This window comes from Cnephaeus nilssonii (genome assembly GCF_951640355.1).
Source record: "Cnephaeus nilssonii genome assembly, chromosome: 14".
In the NCBI taxonomy this organism is placed as follows: domain Eukaryota; kingdom Metazoa; phylum Chordata; class Mammalia; order Chiroptera; family Vespertilionidae; genus Cnephaeus; species Cnephaeus nilssonii.
This window is the reverse complement of record NC_137085.1, coordinates 58,728,077-58,751,060: the sequence shown is the minus strand read 5'-3', so window position 1 is coordinate 58,751,060 and position 22,984 is coordinate 58,728,077. Positions and strand designations below refer to the sequence as shown.

Here is a 22,984-nt window from a genome sequence, read left to right as displayed (position 1 = left end):
GGAGGTCAATTCCTCCCAGAGATACCAACAACAATCAAGGCTTAACTACAACAAGACTGTGCACACAGCCCACAAAGGGGTGCACCAAAAGTGTCCACCTCAGGTAACTGGGGAGGCTGAGCCACTGGGCCCCATAGGACACCTAGCACACAAAGCCACTCTATCAACTCAGGGAAACAGCGAAAATGCGGAGACAAAGAAACAGGTCACAAAAGAAAGAAATGGAGGAAAGCAAACGACTGGATATAGAGTTCAAAACCACGGTTATAAGGTTTTTCAAGAATTTTATAGAAAAGCCCGATAAAATTAGCGAGACCCTCGAGGATATGAAAAAGGGCCAACTAGAAATTAAGCATACACTAACTGAAATAAAAAATAATATACAGAGATCCAACAGCAGACTAGAGGATCGCAAGAATCAAGTCAAAGATTTGAAATACAAAGAAGCAAAAAACACCCAACTGGAAAAGCAAAAAGCAAAAAGAATCCAAAAATATGAAGATAGTGTAAGGAGCCTCTGGGACAACTTCAAGCAAACCAACATCCGAATTATGGGGGTGCCAGAAGAAGAGAGAGAGCAAGATACTGAAAACCTATTTGAAGAAATAATGACTGAAAACTTCCCCCACCTGGTGAAAGAAATAGACTTAAAAGTCTAGGAAGTGCAGAGAACCCCAAACAAAAGGAACCCAAAGAGGACCACACCAAGACACATCATAATTAAAATGCCAAGAGCAAAAGACAGAGAATATTAAAAGCAGCAAGAGAAAAACAGTTAGTTACCTACAAGGGAGCACCCATATGATTGTCAGCTGATTTCTCAACAGAAACTATGCAGGCCAGATGGGAGTGGCAAGAAATATTCAAAGTGATGAATAGCAAGAACCTACAACCAAGATTACTCTACCCAGCAAAGCTATCATTCAGAATTGAAGGGCAGATAAAGAGCTTCACAGATAAGAAAAAGCTAAAGGAGTTCATCACCACCAAACCAGTATTATATGAAATGCTGAAAGGTATTCTTTAAGAAAAGGAAGAAGAAAAGGTAAAGATAAAAATTATGAACAACAAATACATATCTATCAACAAGTGAATCTAAAAATCAAGTGAATAAAAAATCTGATGAACAGAATAAACTGGTGAATATAATAGAATCAGGGGCATAGAAAGGGAGTGGACTGACAATTCTCTGGGGCAGTGGTTGGCAAACTGTGGCTCGCAAGCCACATGCGGCTCTTTGGCCCCTTGAGTGTGGCTCTTCCACAAAATACCATGTGCGCGCGCACACATACAGTGCGATTGAAACTTCATGGTCCATGCGCAGAAGTTGGTTTTCGGCTCTCAAAAGAAATTTCAATCGTTGTACTGTTGATATTTGGCTCTGTTGACTAATGAGTTTGCCGACCACTGGTATGGGGGAAAGGGGTGTGTGGGGTGCGGGAAGAGACTGGACAAAAATCATACACCTATGTATAAGGACAGTCATGGGGCGGGTAAGGGCAGAGGGTGGGGTGGGAACCAGGTGGAGCGGAGCTATGGAAGGAAAAAAGAGGAATAATTGTAATAATCTGAACAATAAAGTTGTATTTAAAAGATAAATAAAATCAATAAACACACACACACACACACACACACACACACACACACACAAACAAAAAACTATAGGACCAGTGAACAAAATTTGTATACTCGGGGGGTGGGGGGGGCCTCAGCCCAGCCTGCACCCTCTCACAGTCCAGGAGTCCTCAGGGGATGTCCCACTGACGGCTTTGGTGGAGAGTGGGCTTAAGCTGTCAGTCGCACATCCTTAGTGCTGCTGTGGAGACTGGAGAGGCTCCTGCCACTGCGACTGTGGCGCTCCCCCTGTGGGAGTGCACTGACCACCAGGGGGCAACTCTTGCATTGAGTGTTTGCCCCCGGGTGGACGTTCCACTGTGCGTGGGGCCGAAACCAGCTCTCCAAAATCCCCCGAGGGGTCACAGATTGCGAGAGAGTGCAGGCCAGGCCAAGGGACCCCACCAGTGCATGATCAGAGCCGGGGAGGGATGTGGGAGGTTGGCCAGCAGGGAAGGGACCATGGGAGGGCTCCAGTGCGTGTCCGGCCCATCTTGCTCAGTTCAGATTGGCTGGACCCCAGCAGCAAGCTAATCTACCAGTCGGAGTGTATGCACCCTGGTGGTCAGTGCACATCATAGCGAGCAGTTGAGCAGCCTTAGCATATCATTAGCATATCATGCTTTGATTGGTTGAACGGCCGACTGGATGACTGGACACTTAGCATATTAGGCTTTTATTATATAGGATACATTACTCAAATTAAAAAGCCATGAAACTACAGCAATCTTGAGTTTACCTATTAAAACATCTATACACTCTATATTATTTGTTGCTAAAAAATATAAAGGACCAATAATGTTACTCTTGAGCAACTAGAGATTAGATATGCATTTTATCATTAAATCTCATTCATATCCTTGGACATAAATACAAAATTTGATTTTAAAAAATAATTTTTGCTAAACTACTTTATGTGAAGAGGTACACCCATTACATTATCATGAAGGTCAAAAAACTTCTAGTCATAAAATTCATTTTTCTATTTAAAAAATTTCTGGTTATCAATTCTTCTTTTTAGAAAGGACCAATTAAAAAGAATATTTCAGGAAAAAAATGATTAACATTTTGAATACATCTTATAATTATGTACTTTATGTTTTGTATCTTGGCTAAAAATACAACAAACAAGACTCTCAGATGAATATAAATAAGAAAACAAAGGTTTCTAAAGCTAAAAGTCATAATGAATATAGTTTTACATCATAAATTACTGACAATATTCAATGAGAATACTTGTCATAAGTTAAACAGTGAGAGTATTCAACAGCATTTGGAAGAAATGATACTTTAAATCTGGAAAAGGGAAATTACGTTTACTAAATTAATACTCTGCAATCATTTAGGTTCCTCTGAGTCAAGCATTATTGATTTGACTTTACACAAGTTGAAACTTTCATTATAGAAATAAAAGAGGTAATTCATTCATTTTGTAGATATTTTTAAAATGAGAAAACTCCCACAGTATCTATTCCAAAGAAACAAAGGATTTTTTTCTAAATGGAGCACTATTAATACTCACATAAAATGTTGTAAACTCCTATTTTTAGAGGAATGAAGAATATAGCATTATATATAATATCCAGTTATTTGCAAACTTATATTCAATCTATGAGTCCAGGAATATTATTTCTTATAAATAACATCAATACCTAAGCAGATAAGGGAACTATTATAAATATTGTACTACTAGCGTTCCCGTTGCAGGAAAAATCCTGCAATAGGGTTTCCTGCAGCACTCTACCCCACCCTGCCTGCTCTCCTCCCTTGTCCCCCGCCCCGCGATATCCGCCAGCCCCCCTGCTTTTCTAACTTCTCTGCCAGCCCACTCTCCTTCCTTCTTCCCTGGCCCCGCCTCCGCTCCTCCCTTCTCCCCCGGCCCGCCTTCTCCGCCAGCCAGCTCTCCTTCCTTCTCCCCTGGCCCTGCCTCCGCTCCTCCCTTCTCCCCTGGCCCCGCCTCCGCTCCTCCCTTCTCCCCCGGCCCCGCCTGCTCAACTTCCTTCTCCCCCGGCCCCGCCTCCGCTCCTCCCTTCTCCTCCCCCCGGCTTGCTTGCTTCTCTGCAGCTTTGCTCCCTTCTGCAGCTCTTGGCTTCTTTCTATGCTGTCGCGATATGCAAATTAGCTGCCATCTTTGTTGGGATAATTTGCATATTTGTCCTGATTGGTTGGTGGGCGTGGCTTGGCTGGTGGGCGTGGCTTGGGCATAGCGAAGGTGTGGTCAATTTGCATATTTGTCTATTATTAGATTAGATATTGGTATGTTACTTTTTTCCTTTTTTGGTTTATCTCTCTAGATAAGTCGGTAATTTGACATCTCATATGCTCCTAGTTGAGAAGGTCCTCTGCTCAACATATCTAATCTCCCGCTGGGGGAGAACGCGGGGCGGGGGACAAGGGAGGAGAGCAGGCAGGGTGGGGTAGAGTGCAGCAGGAAACCCTATTGCAGGATTTTTCCTGCAATGGGAACACTAGTATATAAAATAATATACTTAGTATATGTTACATATATGCAGCAAGTATAATTATGCACATCCAGTAATGGCGGGGTTATCTGGGAAAGAGAGAGTGTTGATGTTATTTTATTCCATTGGAGGACACGGTTTAACTTCATTTTATAAATATTACATAAATTAAATATTTTATATATTTATGGATTTCAGAGAGGAAGGGAGAGAGAGTTAGGAACATCAACAATGAGAGGATCATGGATTGATCGGCTGACTCCTGCACACCCCCTACTGGGGATCGAGCCCACAACCCGGGCATGTGCCCTTGACCGGGAGTCGAACCCTGACCTCCTGGTTCCTAGTTCGGCGCTCAACCCCTGAGCCACGTCGGCCGGGCTGCTTGTATTTATTTTAAATATTTTATATATTTAAGTAAATTTCTACTGATATGATATGCAAGTTTTTAATACTGCAAGCCATCGGGAGAAAAAAGTAGTATGAGAAACTTAATCTTATCAAAGATTGCTTAAAAAAAGAAAAGAACATTTAATTTCAGAAAAAAAGAGTCATTCTCCCACTATAGTCAAACTTGTTTTTAAATGCCAAAAGGATAATTATCACATTTTCACATTCCTAATGGAAATTTAATTTCATTAGCTAGTGATTATTATTGCATGCGATTCTGGAAGGTGCTATGTTAAACTTCGTGGAAGCAGAGATTAGTAAAATATGTCCTTCATTTTAAGAAACTGAATCTATCTAGTGGCAATAGACCCGTTTGCTAAATATAATATAAGTCAGAATAAATGCTACTAAACAGGGGTGTAAACAACTCACAGTGAGATTAAAAGGGGCAGAGCAATCACAAATGCCTGGCTCTCAGTACCTTGTTTCTCTGAACACAGAACTGCTCCTGCTTGGTTTTCCAGAGGGGATAAGGGAGGAAGACTGCCTGACTATCCTACCTAATAAAAGGGTAATATGCAAATTGACCGCACCGTCACTACGCCCAAGCCACGCCCACCAGCCCAAGCCACACCCGCCAGCCAATCAGGGCAAGTATGCAAATTAACCCAATCAAGATGGCGGTTAATTTGCATACATAGGCGCCCTGAGCGGACCCCCCGAGATGGTCCGCTCTGGCACCAGGCCGAAAGCCTCTCGCGGAGGCTGAGCGGACCCCCTGGGATTGATCACAGGGAGCTGGGTGTCCACTCCAGCACCAGGCCGAAAGCTTCCGCTGGAGGCTTTCAGCCTGGTGAAGGAGTGGACCCCCTGCAATCGATCACAGGGAGCTGGGTGTCTGCTCTGGCACCAGGCCGAAAGCCTATGGCAGAGGCTTTTGGCCTGGTGCCGGAGCAGACCCCTGCAATCGATCGCAGGGAGCTGGGTGTCTGCTTTTGGCCTGGTGCCAGAGCAGACCCCTGCAATCGATCGCTGGGAGCTGGGTGTCCGCTCCAGCACCAGGCCGAAAGCCTCCGGCGGAAGCTTTTGGCCTGGTCCCGATGCAGGCCCCTGCAATCGATGGCAGGGAGCTGGGGGTTGCTTTGGCCTGGTGCAAGAGCGGACCGGACCCCCTGTGATCAATCACCTAGGCAGGGAGCTGGCGGTCTGCTTTCGGCCTGGGCAGGAGCAGAACCCCTGCGATTGATCGCAGGGAGCTTGGTCCGCTCCTGCCCAAGAGGCTTTTGGTCTGGGCAGGCCTGGGCAAGGGCTGAGCTGGTGATCAGAGGGAGCTGGAGGGGCCTGCCCAGGCCTAAAGCTTCAGCCAGAGGCTTTAGGCCTGGGCAGGGCCCAGCCCTTGATTGGTGTTAAGTATAGAGGAAACACCTTTTCTGACTGCACATTGGCTAAGCTTCCTGTATTCCACTGGTAATATTCTTAGTAACTTGGGTAACAAGAATCCAAAAAGCTGATCTAGGGTTTTTCCACCACACTTCTGGAGAAAAAAAATGAAGGTCCGCTGCTGGAGGGCTAAGAAATGTCATATCCTGCCCTAGCCGGTTTGACTCAGTGAATAATGCCTCAGCCTGCAGACAGCAGGGTCTGGGTTCATTCTGATCAAGGACATGTACCTAGGTTGCAGGCTCCTCCCTGGCCAGGGCCCAGATCAGGGCTCATGCAAGAGGCAACCAATCAAAGTGTTCCTCTCACTTTGATGTTTCTGTCTGTCTTTCCCTTTCTCTTCCACATTCTCTAAAAGTCAATGGAAACATATCCTCAGGTGAGGATAAAAAATAAAGAAAGAAATGCATATCCTATGAAAGACACATCTTGAAAATGCCTAAAGAAAGTTGTCATTTTTTCTTGGTGAATGGACTGGAGTCCGTGTTGATGAAAACACCTTGGTGGCTGTGGTGACTGGCAGTGGCTGCAGCAGCGGGGTGATGGGGCTGGTGCCTTCCCCTGATCAGCCCGGTTGCCTCCCAGAAAGGGAGGCCAGACTGCGGCTTAGGCCCACGCCTGGTGGGGCGCGGGCCTAAACCATCAGTAGGACATCCCCTGAGGGCTCCCAGTATGTAAGAGGGGGCAGGTTGGGCTGAGGGACCCCTGACCCCCAGTACACGAATTTTGTGCACCGGGCCCCTAGTATGGGCTATAAGCACAGACCAGAGGTCTGAAAGCTCCTTATAAACACTTTCAAAAAAACCACCTGTTTAGCTCTGTATCTGCCCTTCCCCCATCGCCCCGTGCTCTGGTGGTTCCTTGTAGTGTCAACTCCTGAGCGTTTCTTCAGCTGTTAGATAACTTCTGGACTGGCACCCTTTGCAGGCACTTGGGCTTGTCCTCCTTTGGTTCTGCTTAAGTCATTTGCCAATCCTCTATGGATTACATGTGGATTGGGGTTCAGGTGTCTTTTTGCTTGGATGATTTTTCAAAAAGGCAGTACAATGGAAATTACTTATTTCATCTTACTACCTGCCTTGATTATGAGATTCCTGGAATTTCACAGCTAAGTTGGCATTAAGAAAAGAGTATTAATAATAGAAGGGAAAATTTTAAACTCAAGTTATAAAAATAAATATTTTATAGAGAAAATTTTCAACAATGTGACAAGTAAGGTAGGAGAAGATGCTCTGTGGGTTAGGAAAGCAGAAAGAAATTTCAAGTATTGCCCACATTATCTGAGGCAGGCCACTGCCCACTCCGTCAGAAGAAAAGTACAAGTTAGTAATGCACAAATAATCCAAACCTTCACAAATAAGGTGAACTCTTCCACTTTCTCACTGGCTATCTGCAGTTTCTTCTGTGCACCTTCTAGGGCCTGCTCACTTTGCAATGCTAATCCTTGAAGCTGCTTAGAAGCTGCTGTTTCAATTTCTGCCATTGCAGATTCAGTCTCATTTATTTTTGATACTAGGAGAGAAAGCTTGAGATCCTGCAAAATACAGTAGTCATAGAATAAAGATATTTCATAAGTAGATTTGAAAGAGGTAGTTACCCATGTCAGATAAAGGATTTCATGCCTCTCTATATGTGTATTTGTTTTATTTGGGTAAAACTGATGGTTGTATTTATTTATTTTCAACAAAATAGCCTGAGCACACATTCTTCTTCGTTGTTAATCCTCACCCGAGGTTATTTCTCCATTGATTTTTAGGGAGAGTGGAAATGAAAGGGAAAGACAGAGAGAAACATTGATGTGAGAAAAATACATCGATTGGTTGCCTCATGTATGCGTCCCAACTAGGGCCCGGGCCAGGGAGGAGTCTGCAACCAATGTGCCCTTGACCATAATTGAACCCAGAACCCTTTGGTCCACAGGCCAACGATCTATCCACTGAGCTAAACTGGCTAGGATGTGAGTACATATCCTTAAATATTCATCATCAAAATTAATTTGCTTTCTAAAAATCATAAATCTCATATAGCAAATGAAAATATTAAATTAGTTTGTAAGTTTAGGTGGACTTAATTTATATCTACTTGTGCCAGTTATTAACAATAGTTTTCATTTATGAGAAATTATAAAGACACAAAATCTGTTTCTCTAATATAGCAGTACCTTTAATGTTAATCAGATTCTTAGTGTTTCATGTAGAGATAAAAGTGTTCTTTACATTTATCTGAAACATTTAAGTAGCTCATAATAGTTTGGGGAGAAAAAAAATGACAATTTAAACAATAAAGAAGACATTGTTATATTCCATTTCTAAGCTAAAGTGTCCTAAAAGCATACCTTTTTTTCTAATTCCTCTTTAGTTTTCTGATACATCTCTTCATACTGAGACTTCTCTTTGACGGCGACACTAAGTCTTTGCTTTAGTGAATCAATTGATACCTTCTTGTTGGAACACTCTTCAGTCAATGTCTTTACCTAAAAATGAAAGCATAAAGGCAATTATTATTGGTAAAGGCATCCTAATAGTATACTTTTTGTTTCAACAGAAACCAAATGAACACATGAATAAGTCTAATTTAATTTGGTTTCTCATAAGTAATATCAATTTCAAGTATAAGATTTGTAGAACTAATATTATAGATGAGACTAATAGTCCTTAAATCAATAGCAAAACTAAATATTACACCAAAGAAGTATAAATGCTGGCATGTATAGTCTTCCACCTAATAATACAATATTAATTTAAACTATATTTCCTTTAATTACTAACCTAAACCTCCTTAAGCAGGAATAGTTGTTTTTGCTTCTTAAATAAGCTAAGTTATGGATAATTAATTATTGTATTCTCCAATATGACATATACTTTTAAGAATAAAAGTAAATAAGTGATGCAGCATATTTATTATACATATGAAAGAATAGAGGAAATAATTTTTCCTTTTCCACTGAATGCCACTAAAGATATATCATTACTATATTTAAAATAATTATTAAAGCTAAAAAATAAGGAGATTTAAAGGATAACATTGAAAAACTATAAGGAAGTACTTATAACTTATGTGGTGTGTGGAGGAAAAAGAAAGAAATCCATATATACTTGTCTTGCTGGTATAAAATTTTCTCCCTTAAATCCATTTGAGCTAATAGATGCATATATTTTTATCTCCAACAAGTAAAGTAAGGGAGACGCTTTCTGTGGAGTTGATAACACTGAGTGATTGCCAAAGCACAAGCTAATTTATGAGTTATGCAAATAGCACATTTAATATATATATTATATACATTATAATACATATATAATTATATACATTATAATGTATATGTTATATACATTATAATTATATATATATTATTATATACATAATTACACACACACACACACACACACACACACACACATATATATATACCTCTTAGAAAATTGCTGATTTCTACTTTGGGGTTAGATATTATATAACTATTTTAAATACAACTCTCTTCCTAAGTACACTTAAAGTGTATACAAGGAAAAGTATACTTTAAAAAATAATCCTTATCCGAGGACATGCTTAGAGAGAGGAGGTAAGTATATATGTGTGTGTGTGTGTGTGTGTGTGTGTGTGTGTGTGTGTATTTAAAATATATATTTTTATTGATTTCAGAGAGGAAGGGAGAGGGAAAGAGAGATAGAAACATCAATGAGAGAGAATCACTGATTGGCTGCCTCTTGCACACCCCACACTGGGGATCAAGCCTGCAACCTGGGCATGTGCCCTGACTGGGAATCGAACCATGATCTGGTTCATAGGTCAATGCTCAACCACTGAACCAGGCCAGCCAGGCAGAAAAGTATATTTTTAAAAATTGTGGTAATATACTTTAAAAAAACTTTGATATTCTTTGGTTACCACTTTTTTCATTTAAAAATATATGCTTGGTTTTATCCTTAAAAATTATAGTTTAAATAAAACAAAATGCTGAAAAAATGTAATTATGTGTCCCAGAAATATTCAAACCTTTATAAATTAAACTTGATTATGTTCCCATATAAAAATATTTTGCTATATTATATATGAGATTTTAGAGTCATGAATTTTAAAACAAATAGTGTGCTTACAGAGCAAATAATGTAATTATGTAATAGCACCCATATATTCTATGGATATTTCCTATAAATTTTATTAAGAGTGAATATTTGAGTTAAGCAGGTAAATACAAAGGGGAATGATTTTTTTTGTGTGTCAGGGAACATATAAAGGTTCATACCTTTTTTTCAAGATTTTCTAACATTTCATTAATGCTCTCATTACTTTCCAAATTTACTTTCTGTCGAAATTTCAAGTCCTCTATCAAATGTCTTTTCATGGTTACATCCCTTTCCATTCGAGACAACCTTAAAAGGAAAAAAAGGGCATTTTATCAAAAGTGATAGAAAATACTTTAACAGTGATAATACCTTATCCAATGTTAAACCTACTGTTAATTGTTAAATACTGTTTGATATTGATGAAATTGCAAATTAATAAAATAATTGCAAGTAATAAATATTGCTCTATTAATAAGCAAAATCTATAATCCAATTGTCACTTGTTAATGATAATATTGCACATACATTAAAACAAAAAAATGACTGAGAAAGATAAATTTATGAAAAGTAAAAATTATTATATTTAAATTACACTGTTGCATTGGTAAAAAAGTCAAAGTGATATTCAGAAATCATCAAAAAGCATAACACTGATAAGAAATAATTCTATACTATAATAAACAAATATTAAATTTTATAACTGTTAAATAAGCAAAACTGTTTTATAGATAAATTTCAAGATAGTCTGTTTAAAAATTAATCAACCTTTTGTGTCTAATAGTTTTATCTACTGATATCACTTTTAAGTGATCTTCGCATATAATGTAGATTATACATGTATGTATGTAAAATATATGTATTAAATTATTAATGACAGATTGGAATTCTATCTGAACAGGTTTTCACGTCTAAGCTCTAGTATATCTATAAAAGATATAGAAATAAAAACATTGTGAGACAGAACATTTTAAACCTTTGTTAATAAACACGTAAAGTATAAACTTTCATAATCCTCCAGTAATTTTAAATACAAACAAAGCTTTACCTTTTTTTTTGAACTTAGTTTTGTAAGTTTAGGCATTATATCCAATGTGAGGATCAATCTACACCTATATCTTTGGTTGAATAATTAGCACATTCTAAAGTTTTTTGTTCATAATCTTTAGGCTTTTAATTGATATTTATTCAAAACTAAATGTTTACTCTAAGAAGGAAAATCTAACTTTAGATATTCTTACTCTAAATTAAAAAATAGTAACTATATTGCCATCAACCACGCTATATGTAATATTCCTTACCTTTTCATTTTAAGTAGGCTTAAACATGAACTAAGAAAGGAAAACAATTTTTGACATGTTGCTATTGTTTCTTGGAGTGCATTTCATAGAGTTAACTGCCACTAGGTGGCACCAAATACAATAGATACAAATATGAAAAACATACTTTTCATGCATTTCCTTTATGTGTTCTTCTTTTGCTAGGAGTTCAAATTTCAGAGACTTTATGCTTGATGACTGCTTAGTGAGTTCATTAGTTGCATTCTAGATTTAAAATACACATAAATTTAAATACTCCTTTCAATCTTGTTCTAAAGCAGCATAAAAATAAATGTCATTCTCATGAAGAGCAATTTTCAATTATAGTTATATATTAAAATGAACATTTAAATATTTTAAATGTTTAATTTATATTTTATAATAAAAATACTACAGTATACTAAAGTTTTTAGATGACATGCCCAAACCATAGAGATACAATCATAAAACAATTGCAAAGAGTACACTCCCAAAATACATTTATGAGAGATATGGATTATCTTTGTAAAAGACAATGTGTGATTAAGTATTTTAATGGTTTAATGAGATAACTTAAAACTAATGTTGGATTTTACTAGTAACTTGTAATAGACTCAATATGGTCACAAATGCTTTGCTGCTCTTCCCATTGAGAGGTGGAATCTATCTCTCAACCCTTTGAATCTGGACTGGCCAGTCATTTGCTTTGACCAAAAGAATGCGGCAGAAATAAAACTGTAGAAGTATCAGTCCTGGGCCTAAATTCTTGTAGCATGCACCTGTGCCCTCTTGGAATGCTGCCCTGGCATCACCTTCCAAAGAATACAGAGGAAAGACCATCTTAAAAAATTGATTAGATTTTATTTTTATTATTATTTTTTATTAAATTTATTGAGGTGACATTGGTCAAGATGGACATATAGGTTTTGGGTGTGGGTTTCTATGTTACAAGATCTGTATATTGTACCAGGTGCCCACCACCCAAAGTTAAATCTTCTGTCACCTCATATTAGAACCCACTTCTTCCCTCTGGCAGCCACTACACTGCTGTTTTGTGTTCACACGTTTCAGTTTTATATCCCACATGAGTGAAATCAAATAGATTTGATTTCACCATTTGGAGGAGTACTGAGTTACCCAGCTTATAACCAACCAACCAACTGCCAGGCCCATAAGTGAGGAACTTCCAAGCCTGGTAAATCCTTATTTAGAAAGAATGCAGGCATATTAGGGAACCCAGAAGATTATAAGAAATAATAAATTGCTGTTGTTTTAAGCTTTGACATGTTAGGATTTATTTGTTAGATAGTAACAGATAATTGATAAAAATCTTATGAATACTAAATACTTCTTTACTTGAACATATTAATAATACAACTTATTATTAATGCATTTATACATAATTACTAGTTTTTCAATGTAGAACAGCTTTGGGGTCATTATTGTCTGCATAGCCTAGGAACCAGAGGTAGCAACTAGAGTGTTAAGATCCCTAACTTTAAATTCTGACTCAAATTCCAAGTAAGCATGTAATCTGAGACATCATTTGATATTTTGTTTTTTCCACTTACAAAACAGTGTTGACATACATTAAGTAATTTCCTAAATTTAAAAGTATTAAAACTAATATAAATATGAGAGCTTTAAAAATATTTGTAGTAATTTTGCTAATCTTTTTAGTAACTACAATCAATTTTTTCTATTAGAACTATTACCAGATTTGACTGACTCATGCTAAAAAACATGTAAATCTGACAAGATGAAACCATTAATCACATAATGTAAATATGAGTCAAATTCATTAGACAGACTTTAACTATCTTACTGGTATACTATATGTCAATAAAAAACTTGAAATAATTTTCCAGCCAACCCCTGGATCACAAGAAATAATAAATTGCTGTTGTATTAATTTTTATATTAAATATATTAATTTTCTTAAAAACCCAAAGCTACCTCAACAAGGCAACTGTACTGAATATTAGAAGTTTTAATTAAATATTTGTGTAATGCAATATAAATGTCCATATTTCACATGTTTACAGTGATGAATACTGTCTTATTTCTAGCACTGATAGATGTTCCACACTAGTGATTTACCAGATAATTGAAGCTTTTGCTTTACTTATTAATCTTAAATTCTCTTTGGAATGACTGCTTATTCATTTAGAAATATGTACATCTATGATTACATTAAACTAATAGTAATACTTTATTACAGTAATTATCATAAATCATATATGAATTATGTCATATTACTATATCTATTATATTATCACTAAATAATTATGTAGTGTGCCTTTAAAAGTTATTATGGCCAAAATCGGTTTGGCTCAGTGGATAGAGCATCAGACTGTGGACTGAAAGGTCCCAGGTTCAATTCTGGTCAAGGGCATGTACCTTGGTTGCGGGCACATCCCCAGTAGGGGGTGTGCAGGAGGCAGCTGATCGATGTTTCTTTCTCATTGATGTTTCTAACTCTCTATCCCTCTCCCTTCCTCTCTGTAAAAAATCAATAAAATATATATATTTTAAAAAAAGCTATTATGATGACATAAAGGGCTACTTATCCCTACTCTAAATGGTCCCAGACTGCTGCTTTTTAAATTTTATATTTTTACCTTAATTTATTTATATTTCCTTTTTCTCTGTGTCATAATCTCTTGCTTCTGTCAATATTCCTGACTAAAAACAATCATTCAGCCCTTTAATATGCATACCTCTAGATTGCTTCTTCTGAGGTGCTTTTTTTTGCTGAGAAGTTGGACAAATAAATGTGTTAGAGCTGCATTTAAAATAAGAGGCAACAGGCAGTAAATGAAGCCTGACAATATCTTCAGTGGAATAAATTAAGTGGATTTTAAGATAGCTTTTTTATTCTTTTCTGTTTTTAGACTTAAGGCTGCTATTTTAGGTGGCTCACATGGTGTACCTCTGACTTCTGGAAAATTGAGGGATTACTGAATTATAACAAATGAAAGAATGCCAGCATGATATGTACTTTTACCAAGATCTTTAAATCTCACAGGTACTCTATTTGATCCTCAAAAGTCCTTATTAAGCAGATAGAAAGGTATCCGGCTTTAAACCTCTGGAGAAGTTAAATAATTTCCTCAGTCAGGTCCTACAAGAAGTTAATGGACAAAGAGTGATCAACCCAGGTCCCCTGACCCTTTTCCAGTTCCTACTATATTATACTTATCTGCAGCATGACTTAAAATCTGGAGTGAAATAAATACTTCAAAAATGTCACAGAGGTGACAACCCATCCTGGTTAGAGCTTTCCTATTTAAGTTTATTAAATATGTATTTTAATATTTTCATAGTGAAAAAGTAAGAAAGAACATAGACTCTGGAGCCAGATAGCTTGAGTTTGAATCTCAGCCCTATCACTTAGAAGCTGTATGCCTTGGACAAGTGAGTTATTCTCTCTGTGTCTCAGTTTTTTTGAATTGTAAAATAGAAATAATAAAACTATTCATATAGGGTTGAAATGAGAATTAAATTAGTTGATATTTATAAAGGACTTAGAACTAGCCTGGAAATAAATGATATATAATGGAGTAATAGTTGAAAAAAACTATTCTTCATTATTAACTTACTGGGAAAGTGGAAGATAGCATAGCATGTACAAAAAGGAATGTTTTCAACAATTAGAAAGTCAAAGAATCACAAATGTAAATTGGAGTACTATTTAATCCAGACTGCATAAAGAACTTCAAAATAAACTAAATATAACTACTATAACCAGAAGGAATTTATAGGTCTCTAAATATTTTATTACCTCGATATGAAGTTGGGTATCTTGGAGAAACATGTCTAATATGGGTAAACCAAAATGCACATGAGCACTCCAATTACTGAATGAACCACATATATCTAAGAAGTACACCTAAGAATTTGCATAGAAAAGCCTAAAATTAATTGGATAAAATAAAAAAAGATGTATATACTAGACCTTTAAGAGATTCAAATCTAACCAGTTTTTCTTAATTAAGCATAAAAACATCAGCTACAAAGTAAGTTATTTCTTGGAAAATTTTGTTAGCAATTTGATACCTAGTATGGGCTGAACAAAGTTCATATGTTGAAGTCCTAACCCCTAGTGCCTGAGAATGTGACTGTACTTGGACAGGATCTTTAAAGAGGTAATTAAGGTAAAATGAGGTCATATGGGTGGGCCTTAATCCAATATGACTGGTGACCTTATAAGGAGATTAGGACACAGACCACACACACTGAGATACAATCACGTGAGGACACAACAAAAAAAATCGCCATACAAGCAAAGAATAAAGGCCTCAGAAGAAACCAAACCTGTTTATACCTTGATCTTGAACTTCTAGACTATGAGAAAATAAATTTCTATTATGTAAGACACCTCGTCTGTGGTGTTTTGTTATGGCAGCCATAGCAAACTAATTCCATATTGAAACAAAAATTTGTAGTAGCAGGAAGTATTATGTACTTAGAGGAAACTGATCTTGTAGAATATTTCCAGATTGAAACATGAAACAAGACCAAAGTAAAGATTTATCCTTTTTGTCTCTATGCAGCCTGATTAGTGTTCTGGGACTCCAGGGTAGATATGGACAATGTCACTTCAAACTTACATCAAGCATGATCTATTGCTTTAGGCATTCTCATTAGTGTCACCTTTGTGACTCACATATTCCTCCAAAGTGAGAGATAAATTTGTAGGTGAGTAAAAACTTACACCATGAGAGACTATAATGCAAATAACACAGATTTTCATATGGTCCTATTATTACCAAAATTAGGTTAGACCATTAGTAGGAAGTAAAATTAAATAAATAAAATATAAATAAATGTAAACTTATTAACAATTTAAAATTTTTTAGAAATCAGATTAGACATTACTAGATTTAACATTCTATTTTATTTTGGTGAAAACTAAAGTTATATAAGGAACATGCAGACTTAAATATAAAAAGAATTACAAAACTATGAATTAAAGATCTGTAATAGATAAGATAAAATTTTTTTTTCACCCTAGCCAGTTTGGCTCAGTGGATAGAGCATCGGCCTGCGGACCAAATGGCCCCGGGTTTGATTCCGGTCAAGGGCATGTACCTGGGTTGCAGGCTCCTCCCCACCCAGAGCCCCTGGTTGGGGCTTGTGCAGGAGGCAACCAATCGATGTGCTTCTCTCACATCTATGTTTCTGTCTGTCTTTCACTCTCTCTTCTACTCTCCCTAAAAATCAATGGAAAAATATTCTCAGATAAGGATTGACAAAAAAAAAAAAAAAAAAATCTCAATGATTTTATCTTCTATATAGAAACCTGAACACTGGAATGCTCTATTTATATTATTCCACTTTTTCAGACACAGAAACACATTTTAAGAAAAGATACATGCACCAAAGCCTAAAACTATTTTTCTCACATTTCTATTATGTAAGATATTTAAACTTAAAAAATGTAGTGGTTGAGGCAAGTTCTGTACATAAACACTGTCTAAAGAATATGGTATTTAACAAGCATCTAAATTAACACCAGTGTGTATATCTGATTATTTAAAAAGCAAAATATTTTCAAGCAATGATACATTCATTTACTTTAAACTCAATCATATTTTATCTTATTAGTAATTGCTCATTTGAAGATATTATTGAAGAGTGCATACATATTTTAATTGAAAACAACTGAGATATTTGACAATTCAGGATTCTAATACCCTCTTAACAGTCACAGTCATTCTACTCCTAACAGATTTTTTTTTTGTCAATCCTTATCCAAGAATAAGCAGAAGAAGCTTATTAGAGATTTAGATCAAATAAATAGCATATAAACAAATTTGCTCACTCTTATGAACTTGATAGTTGACAAGTCCTCTTTGTAATGTTGAGGTAGACTGCACTAAACTCCATACATCTGAATTTTTAATAACATAAAAACTCTGCATTTCCAATCAGAATTTTCTTTTCATCGCTTCTCATTATAGTAATGGTACCATATACATTGCCCCTTTAGCTTCCAGATAGCAATCCCCACTGAAGAAAGTATGTGAGGAATAAATGAGTTTTTTTAAACAGCAAGATAATTCTATTTAAATCAAGGTCAGCCTTACTTTTAAGTTGTTGACAGTTTCACCTGGACTTAACTACTATTTTTAAAAATATATATTTTATTGATTTTTTTACAGAAAGGAAGGGAGAGGGATAGAGAGTTAGAAACTTCGATGAGAGAGAAACATCAATCAGCTGCCTCCTGCACACTCCCTACTGGGGATGTGCCCGCAACCAACGTACATGCCCTTGACTGGAATTGAACCTGGGATCTTTCAGTCCGCAGGCCGATGCTCTATCCACTGAACCAAACCAGTTAGGGCAACTACTATTTTTTATAAACAAAAGAAACACTGCTTTTTATTTTTACTCTTAGGTTTAACTTACTGAAATCTATTAAACCCACCTACTTTTGCTCTGTAATTCTCCCTCCCCTCACTTGCCTCCAGCTCCCTCATCTGCAACCAACAACAACCAAATTAAAATAATAGCAAGTGTGTAAAGGGAAGCATTCTACTTAGGTTGATAATTACATATTTGAAAGGAATTCTGTTCAGTGAAGGGAGGAATGGGGCGCAGAGAGAAGTTGAGCAATGGAATAGAATAATGTTCAGTTTTTATCATCTCTCAAGTTAGGATGATATCATGGTGTGCTGTCATTTTTTTCAGAGAATAGTATTATGAATTACTAGATAAGAATGTACCTGGCTAAAATAGGAAGATGAGGTCAAATAGTTTTAATAATTTTTTTGATTATTTATACCATAATTTATCTTTGTTACTAGATTTAAATTAGAATAAAAGTGTCTTTAAGATTCAGTAAATGAATATGTTTGCATCTTTAATAAAAATTATAGTCACCTTTAGTTTGCACTGTAATTGCTTCATTTCCAAATCCATGCTCCTTGAAGGACCAAGTGATGTAACTTGTATCCGTGGAATTGTTACCTGGGAAACTTCTGCCAAACTTGTGATTTCAGATGAGGACTCCAATTTCTTTAATAAGTCTTCTTTTTCTTTCCGAAGATCAGCCAAATCCAAATTTAGCTTCTTTTTTTTTTAAGAAAATAAAAGTAAATGTATTATAAAAGTAATTACATTTGGTCTAACACTTATCACATAAATTCTACAAGCAGAAAAATGCTAAGGAAAAGAAATAAAATGGATTATAAAATAGCTATTATAAAAATTATAACCTCTATGAGTTTTTCTCTTAAGGTTGTAGGGCTTGTAAAGGTTAAAACAAAAATGGACCAGCTGTACTCAATAGCTTTTGGCTGGCTGGTCTTCACTCATGATGTGCTATTTCTATGGCTTCACATATATATGGGTGAACCAGAGATTCACATATGTGATAACCTTGACTTCAGGGCTGATGTACTTAACTGGTAAAAGCCAAGCTGGAGCAGGACGAAATAACAGATGTTAGTTGTTTATTCCACTGGGTAGGTCTTACCATTCTATATAGCAGCCAAAATGCTTCTCATTTAGCAACATAAATGTTAAGTCCAATTAGCAGAAGAGGCTTATTAGAGATTTAGATAAAATAAATAGCATATAAACAAATTTGCTCACTCTTATGAACTTGATTGATAGTTGACAAGTCCTCTGTAATGTTGAGGTAGACTGCACTAAACTCCTCACATCTGAATTTTTAATAACATAAACATTTTACTAAATGACATACTGGCAATGTTTTTATGAAACCGTGTAGAAGAGGCTGTTTTAATGTTATCCCTGCTCACACCAATCTGTAGTCAGCAGAATGCCACCAAGCTGTAATGGCATAGCAACCCTGAGCTCCTGAAGAGGATAACTGCCTACCATTTTATTATTCCAAAGAAACTTATAATATGGTAGTTTAGCATAAGGAACAATTAGACAAAATGGTACTGAAATCTCTCAGAGGGGGGAAATCTGTCTTTGTTAAGAATTCTAATTAGAAACAGCAAAAGATGTAGCTAATGTGCAGAGTAATATAAGACATAATAACTTAAGTATTAACACTATATTTAAAAACTCCTAGAAACTATACAAATAAATCTATAGTTGCATATTTATCTATGTATGCATGTGTATACTGTTAAATATGAGTATTTCAGATCACTGACTTAAAACTAGGGTTTGATATATTTTATATTATACTAGGTTTTCATGAAATAAAAAGTATGCTTGCTAAAAAAAACAATTTCTTTGGTTATATTTTAACTTATGATCTAAAAGTATGATTCTATGGAATCTCAAGAAAGATTCATTCATGAGTCTTCCCAAAACTACATAATAATTAATATCTAAAAGCAAACTCATAATTTCCCTAAAACTGAAAATCTTACTGGTTACCATCCAAGCTTGTATCTATCTCCCTCCCTATTTATTGATTTTCTATGTCCAATCAATTGTCAGGTTCTACAAGTTATATAATGTTTCTCATAGTCATTCCCCGCTGCCACTTTTTAATAGAGACTCTCTACTGAGAGTACTGTAATAACACCCCTCCCTGCAACTTATTTCAGGAATCAGGAATCTGGCCTACCGGGATCGGGCCTAAACAGGCAGTTGGACATCCCTCACAATACAGGACTGCTGGCTCCCAACTGCTCACCTGCCTGCCTTCCTGATTGCCCCTAACCACTTCTGCCTGCCAGCCTGATCACCCCCTAACTACTCCCTTGCTAGCCTGATTGATGCCTAACTGCTCCCCTGCCAGTCTGTTTGCCCCTAACTGTCCTCCCCTTCAGGCCTGGTCACCCATAACTGCCCTCCCCTGCAGGCCTGGTCACCCCTAATTGCCCTCCCCTGCAGGCCTGGTCCCCCCCACTGCTCTCCCCTGCAGGCCTGGGTCCCCCCCAATTGCCCTTCCCTGCAGGCCCGGTCACCCCCAACTTCCCTCCTCTGCTGGCCTGGTCACCCCTAATTGCCCTCCCCTGCTGGCCTGATCGCCCACAACTGCCCTCCCTTGCAGGCCTGGTCCCTCCTAATTGCCCTCCCCTGCTGGCCTGATCACCCACAACTGCCCTCCCTTGCAGACCTGGTCCCTCCCAACAGCCCTCCCCTGCTGGCCATCTTGTGTCCACATGGGGGCAGCCATCTCTGTGTTGGAGTGATGGTCAATTTGCATATTACTCTTTTATTAGATAGGATAGAGGCCTGGTGCATGGGTGAGGGCCGGTTGGTTTGCTGTGAAGGGTGTCCTGGATCAGGGTGGGGGTTCCCTTGGGGCGTGAGGCAGCCTGGGCAAGAGTTTCTGGTGGTTTGCAGGCCGGCCACGCCCCGTGTCAACCCAAGTGGAGGCCCTGGTACCTGGGATTTATTTATCTTCTATAATTGAAACTTTGTAGCCTTGAGCGGAGCCAAGCCTCCTGCGTGCTCTGTGGCCTCAGCCATTTTTGTTGGGATTTATTTATTTTCTATAATTGAAACTTTGTAGCCTTGAGCAGAGGTCTGGGCTGGCTAGGAAGTTTGGCTTCTTCCATTGCCAGGGAAACCCAAGCCTCCTGTTCGCTCTGTGGCCGCAGCCATTTTTATTGGGATTTATTTATCTTCTATAATTGAAACTTTGTAGCCTTGAGTGGAGGCCTGGGCTGGCCAGGGTGTGCAAGAAGTTTGGCTTCCTCCATTGCCTGGGAAACCCAAGCCTCCTGCTAGCTCCGTGGCTGCAGCTATCTTGGTTGGGTTAATTTGCATACTCGCTCCTGACTGGCTGGTAGGCATGGCTTGTGGGTGTATCAAAGGTACAGTCAATTTGCATATTACTCTTTTATTAGATAGGAGGATATAGATTGTTGACAGTATTACAGATGTCTCCTATTTCTCCCCCCTATACTCCTCTTCAACCAGCCTTATCCATTCATTCTTTTTATACATACTATGTAGTAGGAAAGGTACTAACTCTATGTTTTCAATGATAAACACTAAAGCTATTCTTGCCTTTAGATAGCTACCAGTCTATAACCTAGAAATATATAAAGAAATAAAGAAATAAAACAGAGACTAAGGGAACTGCTGCTGCCTTTAACATTTGTCTGGTAAGTGCTTGTTATAGCCAGTTTCCTTCCATTTATCCCTCTTGATTTCTTTTGTCAAATGTCTCCTCGATGCTAGATACAACATTAAAGACCACAGCTACAAAAACCACTACTATGCTTTCCAAAGGGAAAGGATCCCCAGTAAACTGAGGGCAGTCCTGAGAAGATCAAGGGTCTCTCCTCCAGGCTTGGTAAACATTTTAATGTTCAAGAATGGATTATCAGAAAAAAATCAAACAAGACCCACGAAAAACACTTTATTCTACAGTGCAAGTGAAAAGAAGTAAAGGAAATAAAAGGCTTTTGTGAAAAGTAAAGGGCTTAAAAAATTAAAAATTGTTCCATTTTCCTAATCATACTGCACACAGTGTGATTTTAGATACTCTCAGATCTTGATGCCTCCAAAGAAGAAAGTACTCAATATCTGCCTATTCAAGAACATGCTACTAGTTGTGACACATGTAATGAAAATGCTTTTGAGTATCCAACTAATTTAGGAGCAGTGTTCCAGGAAAAGGAATAGGATGTGGTATAGCTCTTTACTTCTAAAAAGAGGCAGATTCTGTGCTCGCTTCGAGCACATATACTAAAATTGGAACGATACAGAGAAGATTAGCATGGCCCCTGCGCAAGGATGACATGCAAATTCGTGAAGCATTCCATATTTAAAAAAAAATAATAAAAATAAAAAATAAAAAATAAATAAAAAGAGGCAGATTCTGACCTAACACTTTTTTGAACAGAGGCCACACTATAGCATTGAAAGACACTGTTCAGTTCTCCCCGTACGTTTTTTACCACTGGATTAGAAACAATGTAATGAGCCATTTAAAAAATTTGGAAAGCATTTTTAGTTTGGATAGTGGGGCCTTAAAAGTAGACACGGAAATTCTAAAAAATCCATCTAAGTGTGAGGTTGAATGTCAGGGTCACAGGAGCTGGGTTTCTGGGAAGTCTACAGAGGAAATCGTTAGTGGCAGAAGGATTCTTTCTAGTCCATGCTGGGGCAAAAGTTAGATGTCAAATGTTGGAAAAGGTCAATAAGTAACCAGAATTAAAAATGAGGGTCAGTTCCCATCTATAAGAATGTTGGTGTCTGTTATTTTTCTTTCCCCTTTTGAAACCCAAATGCCTTGACAGTCAAAGTAGGGAAAGCAATCATTAAGTGGAAATAATCTGTTCCCAATTTTTTACCAAAATCTTTAATCTTGAATTCTGCATACGACTGAGAACATTAAATGAAGGTATTTCATGTTAAATAAATACATAAATTCATTTATATCTCACAATAAGATTATTCTGGTACATACTTGAGTAGAAGCAGCAATTTTAATTAATTAATTTTTTTATTTCATAGAGGAAGGGAGAGGAAGAGAGAGATAGAAACATCAATGATGACAGAGAATCATTGATCGGCTGCCTCCTGCACATCCCCTACTGGGGATCAACCCCGGACCCTTCAGTCCACAGGCCGATGCTCTATCCATTGAGTCAAACCAGCTACAGATAGAAGCAGCAATTTTAAAATCTTATTATTGTGATTTTTAAAATTTATAACATCATAATTTTGTTATCAGAATCAAAATAAAAGAGACTGAGAGAAAATTGTGGTTGAACAATATCTATGTAAATCCTATGGGCAAGAATCTCCTAGAAAGTCGCCA

At 37.3% G+C, this 22,984-nt stretch overlaps 1 protein-coding gene across 2 annotated transcripts in view; it reads right to left on the bottom strand.

Moving 5' to 3' along the window:
* The window catches only part of CNTLN (centlein), a 269,920-nt gene that overhangs the window by 32,187 nt on the left and 214,749 nt on the right, over positions 1–22,984 (bottom strand). For both annotated transcript variants that reach the window (XM_079789996.1, XM_079789997.1), the window contains exons 19-23: positions 18,157–18,345; positions 11,414–11,511; positions 10,150–10,276; positions 8,242–8,379; positions 7,255–7,440 (exon numbers count right to left, since the gene is read on the bottom strand). In XM_079789996.1, coding sequence (XP_079646122.1) covers positions 7,255–7,440; positions 8,242–8,379; positions 10,150–10,276; positions 11,414–11,511; positions 18,157–18,345 — 738 coding nt within the window. The remainder of the gene's footprint in view (positions 1–7,254; positions 7,441–8,241; positions 8,380–10,149; positions 10,277–11,413; positions 11,512–18,156; positions 18,346–22,984) is intronic.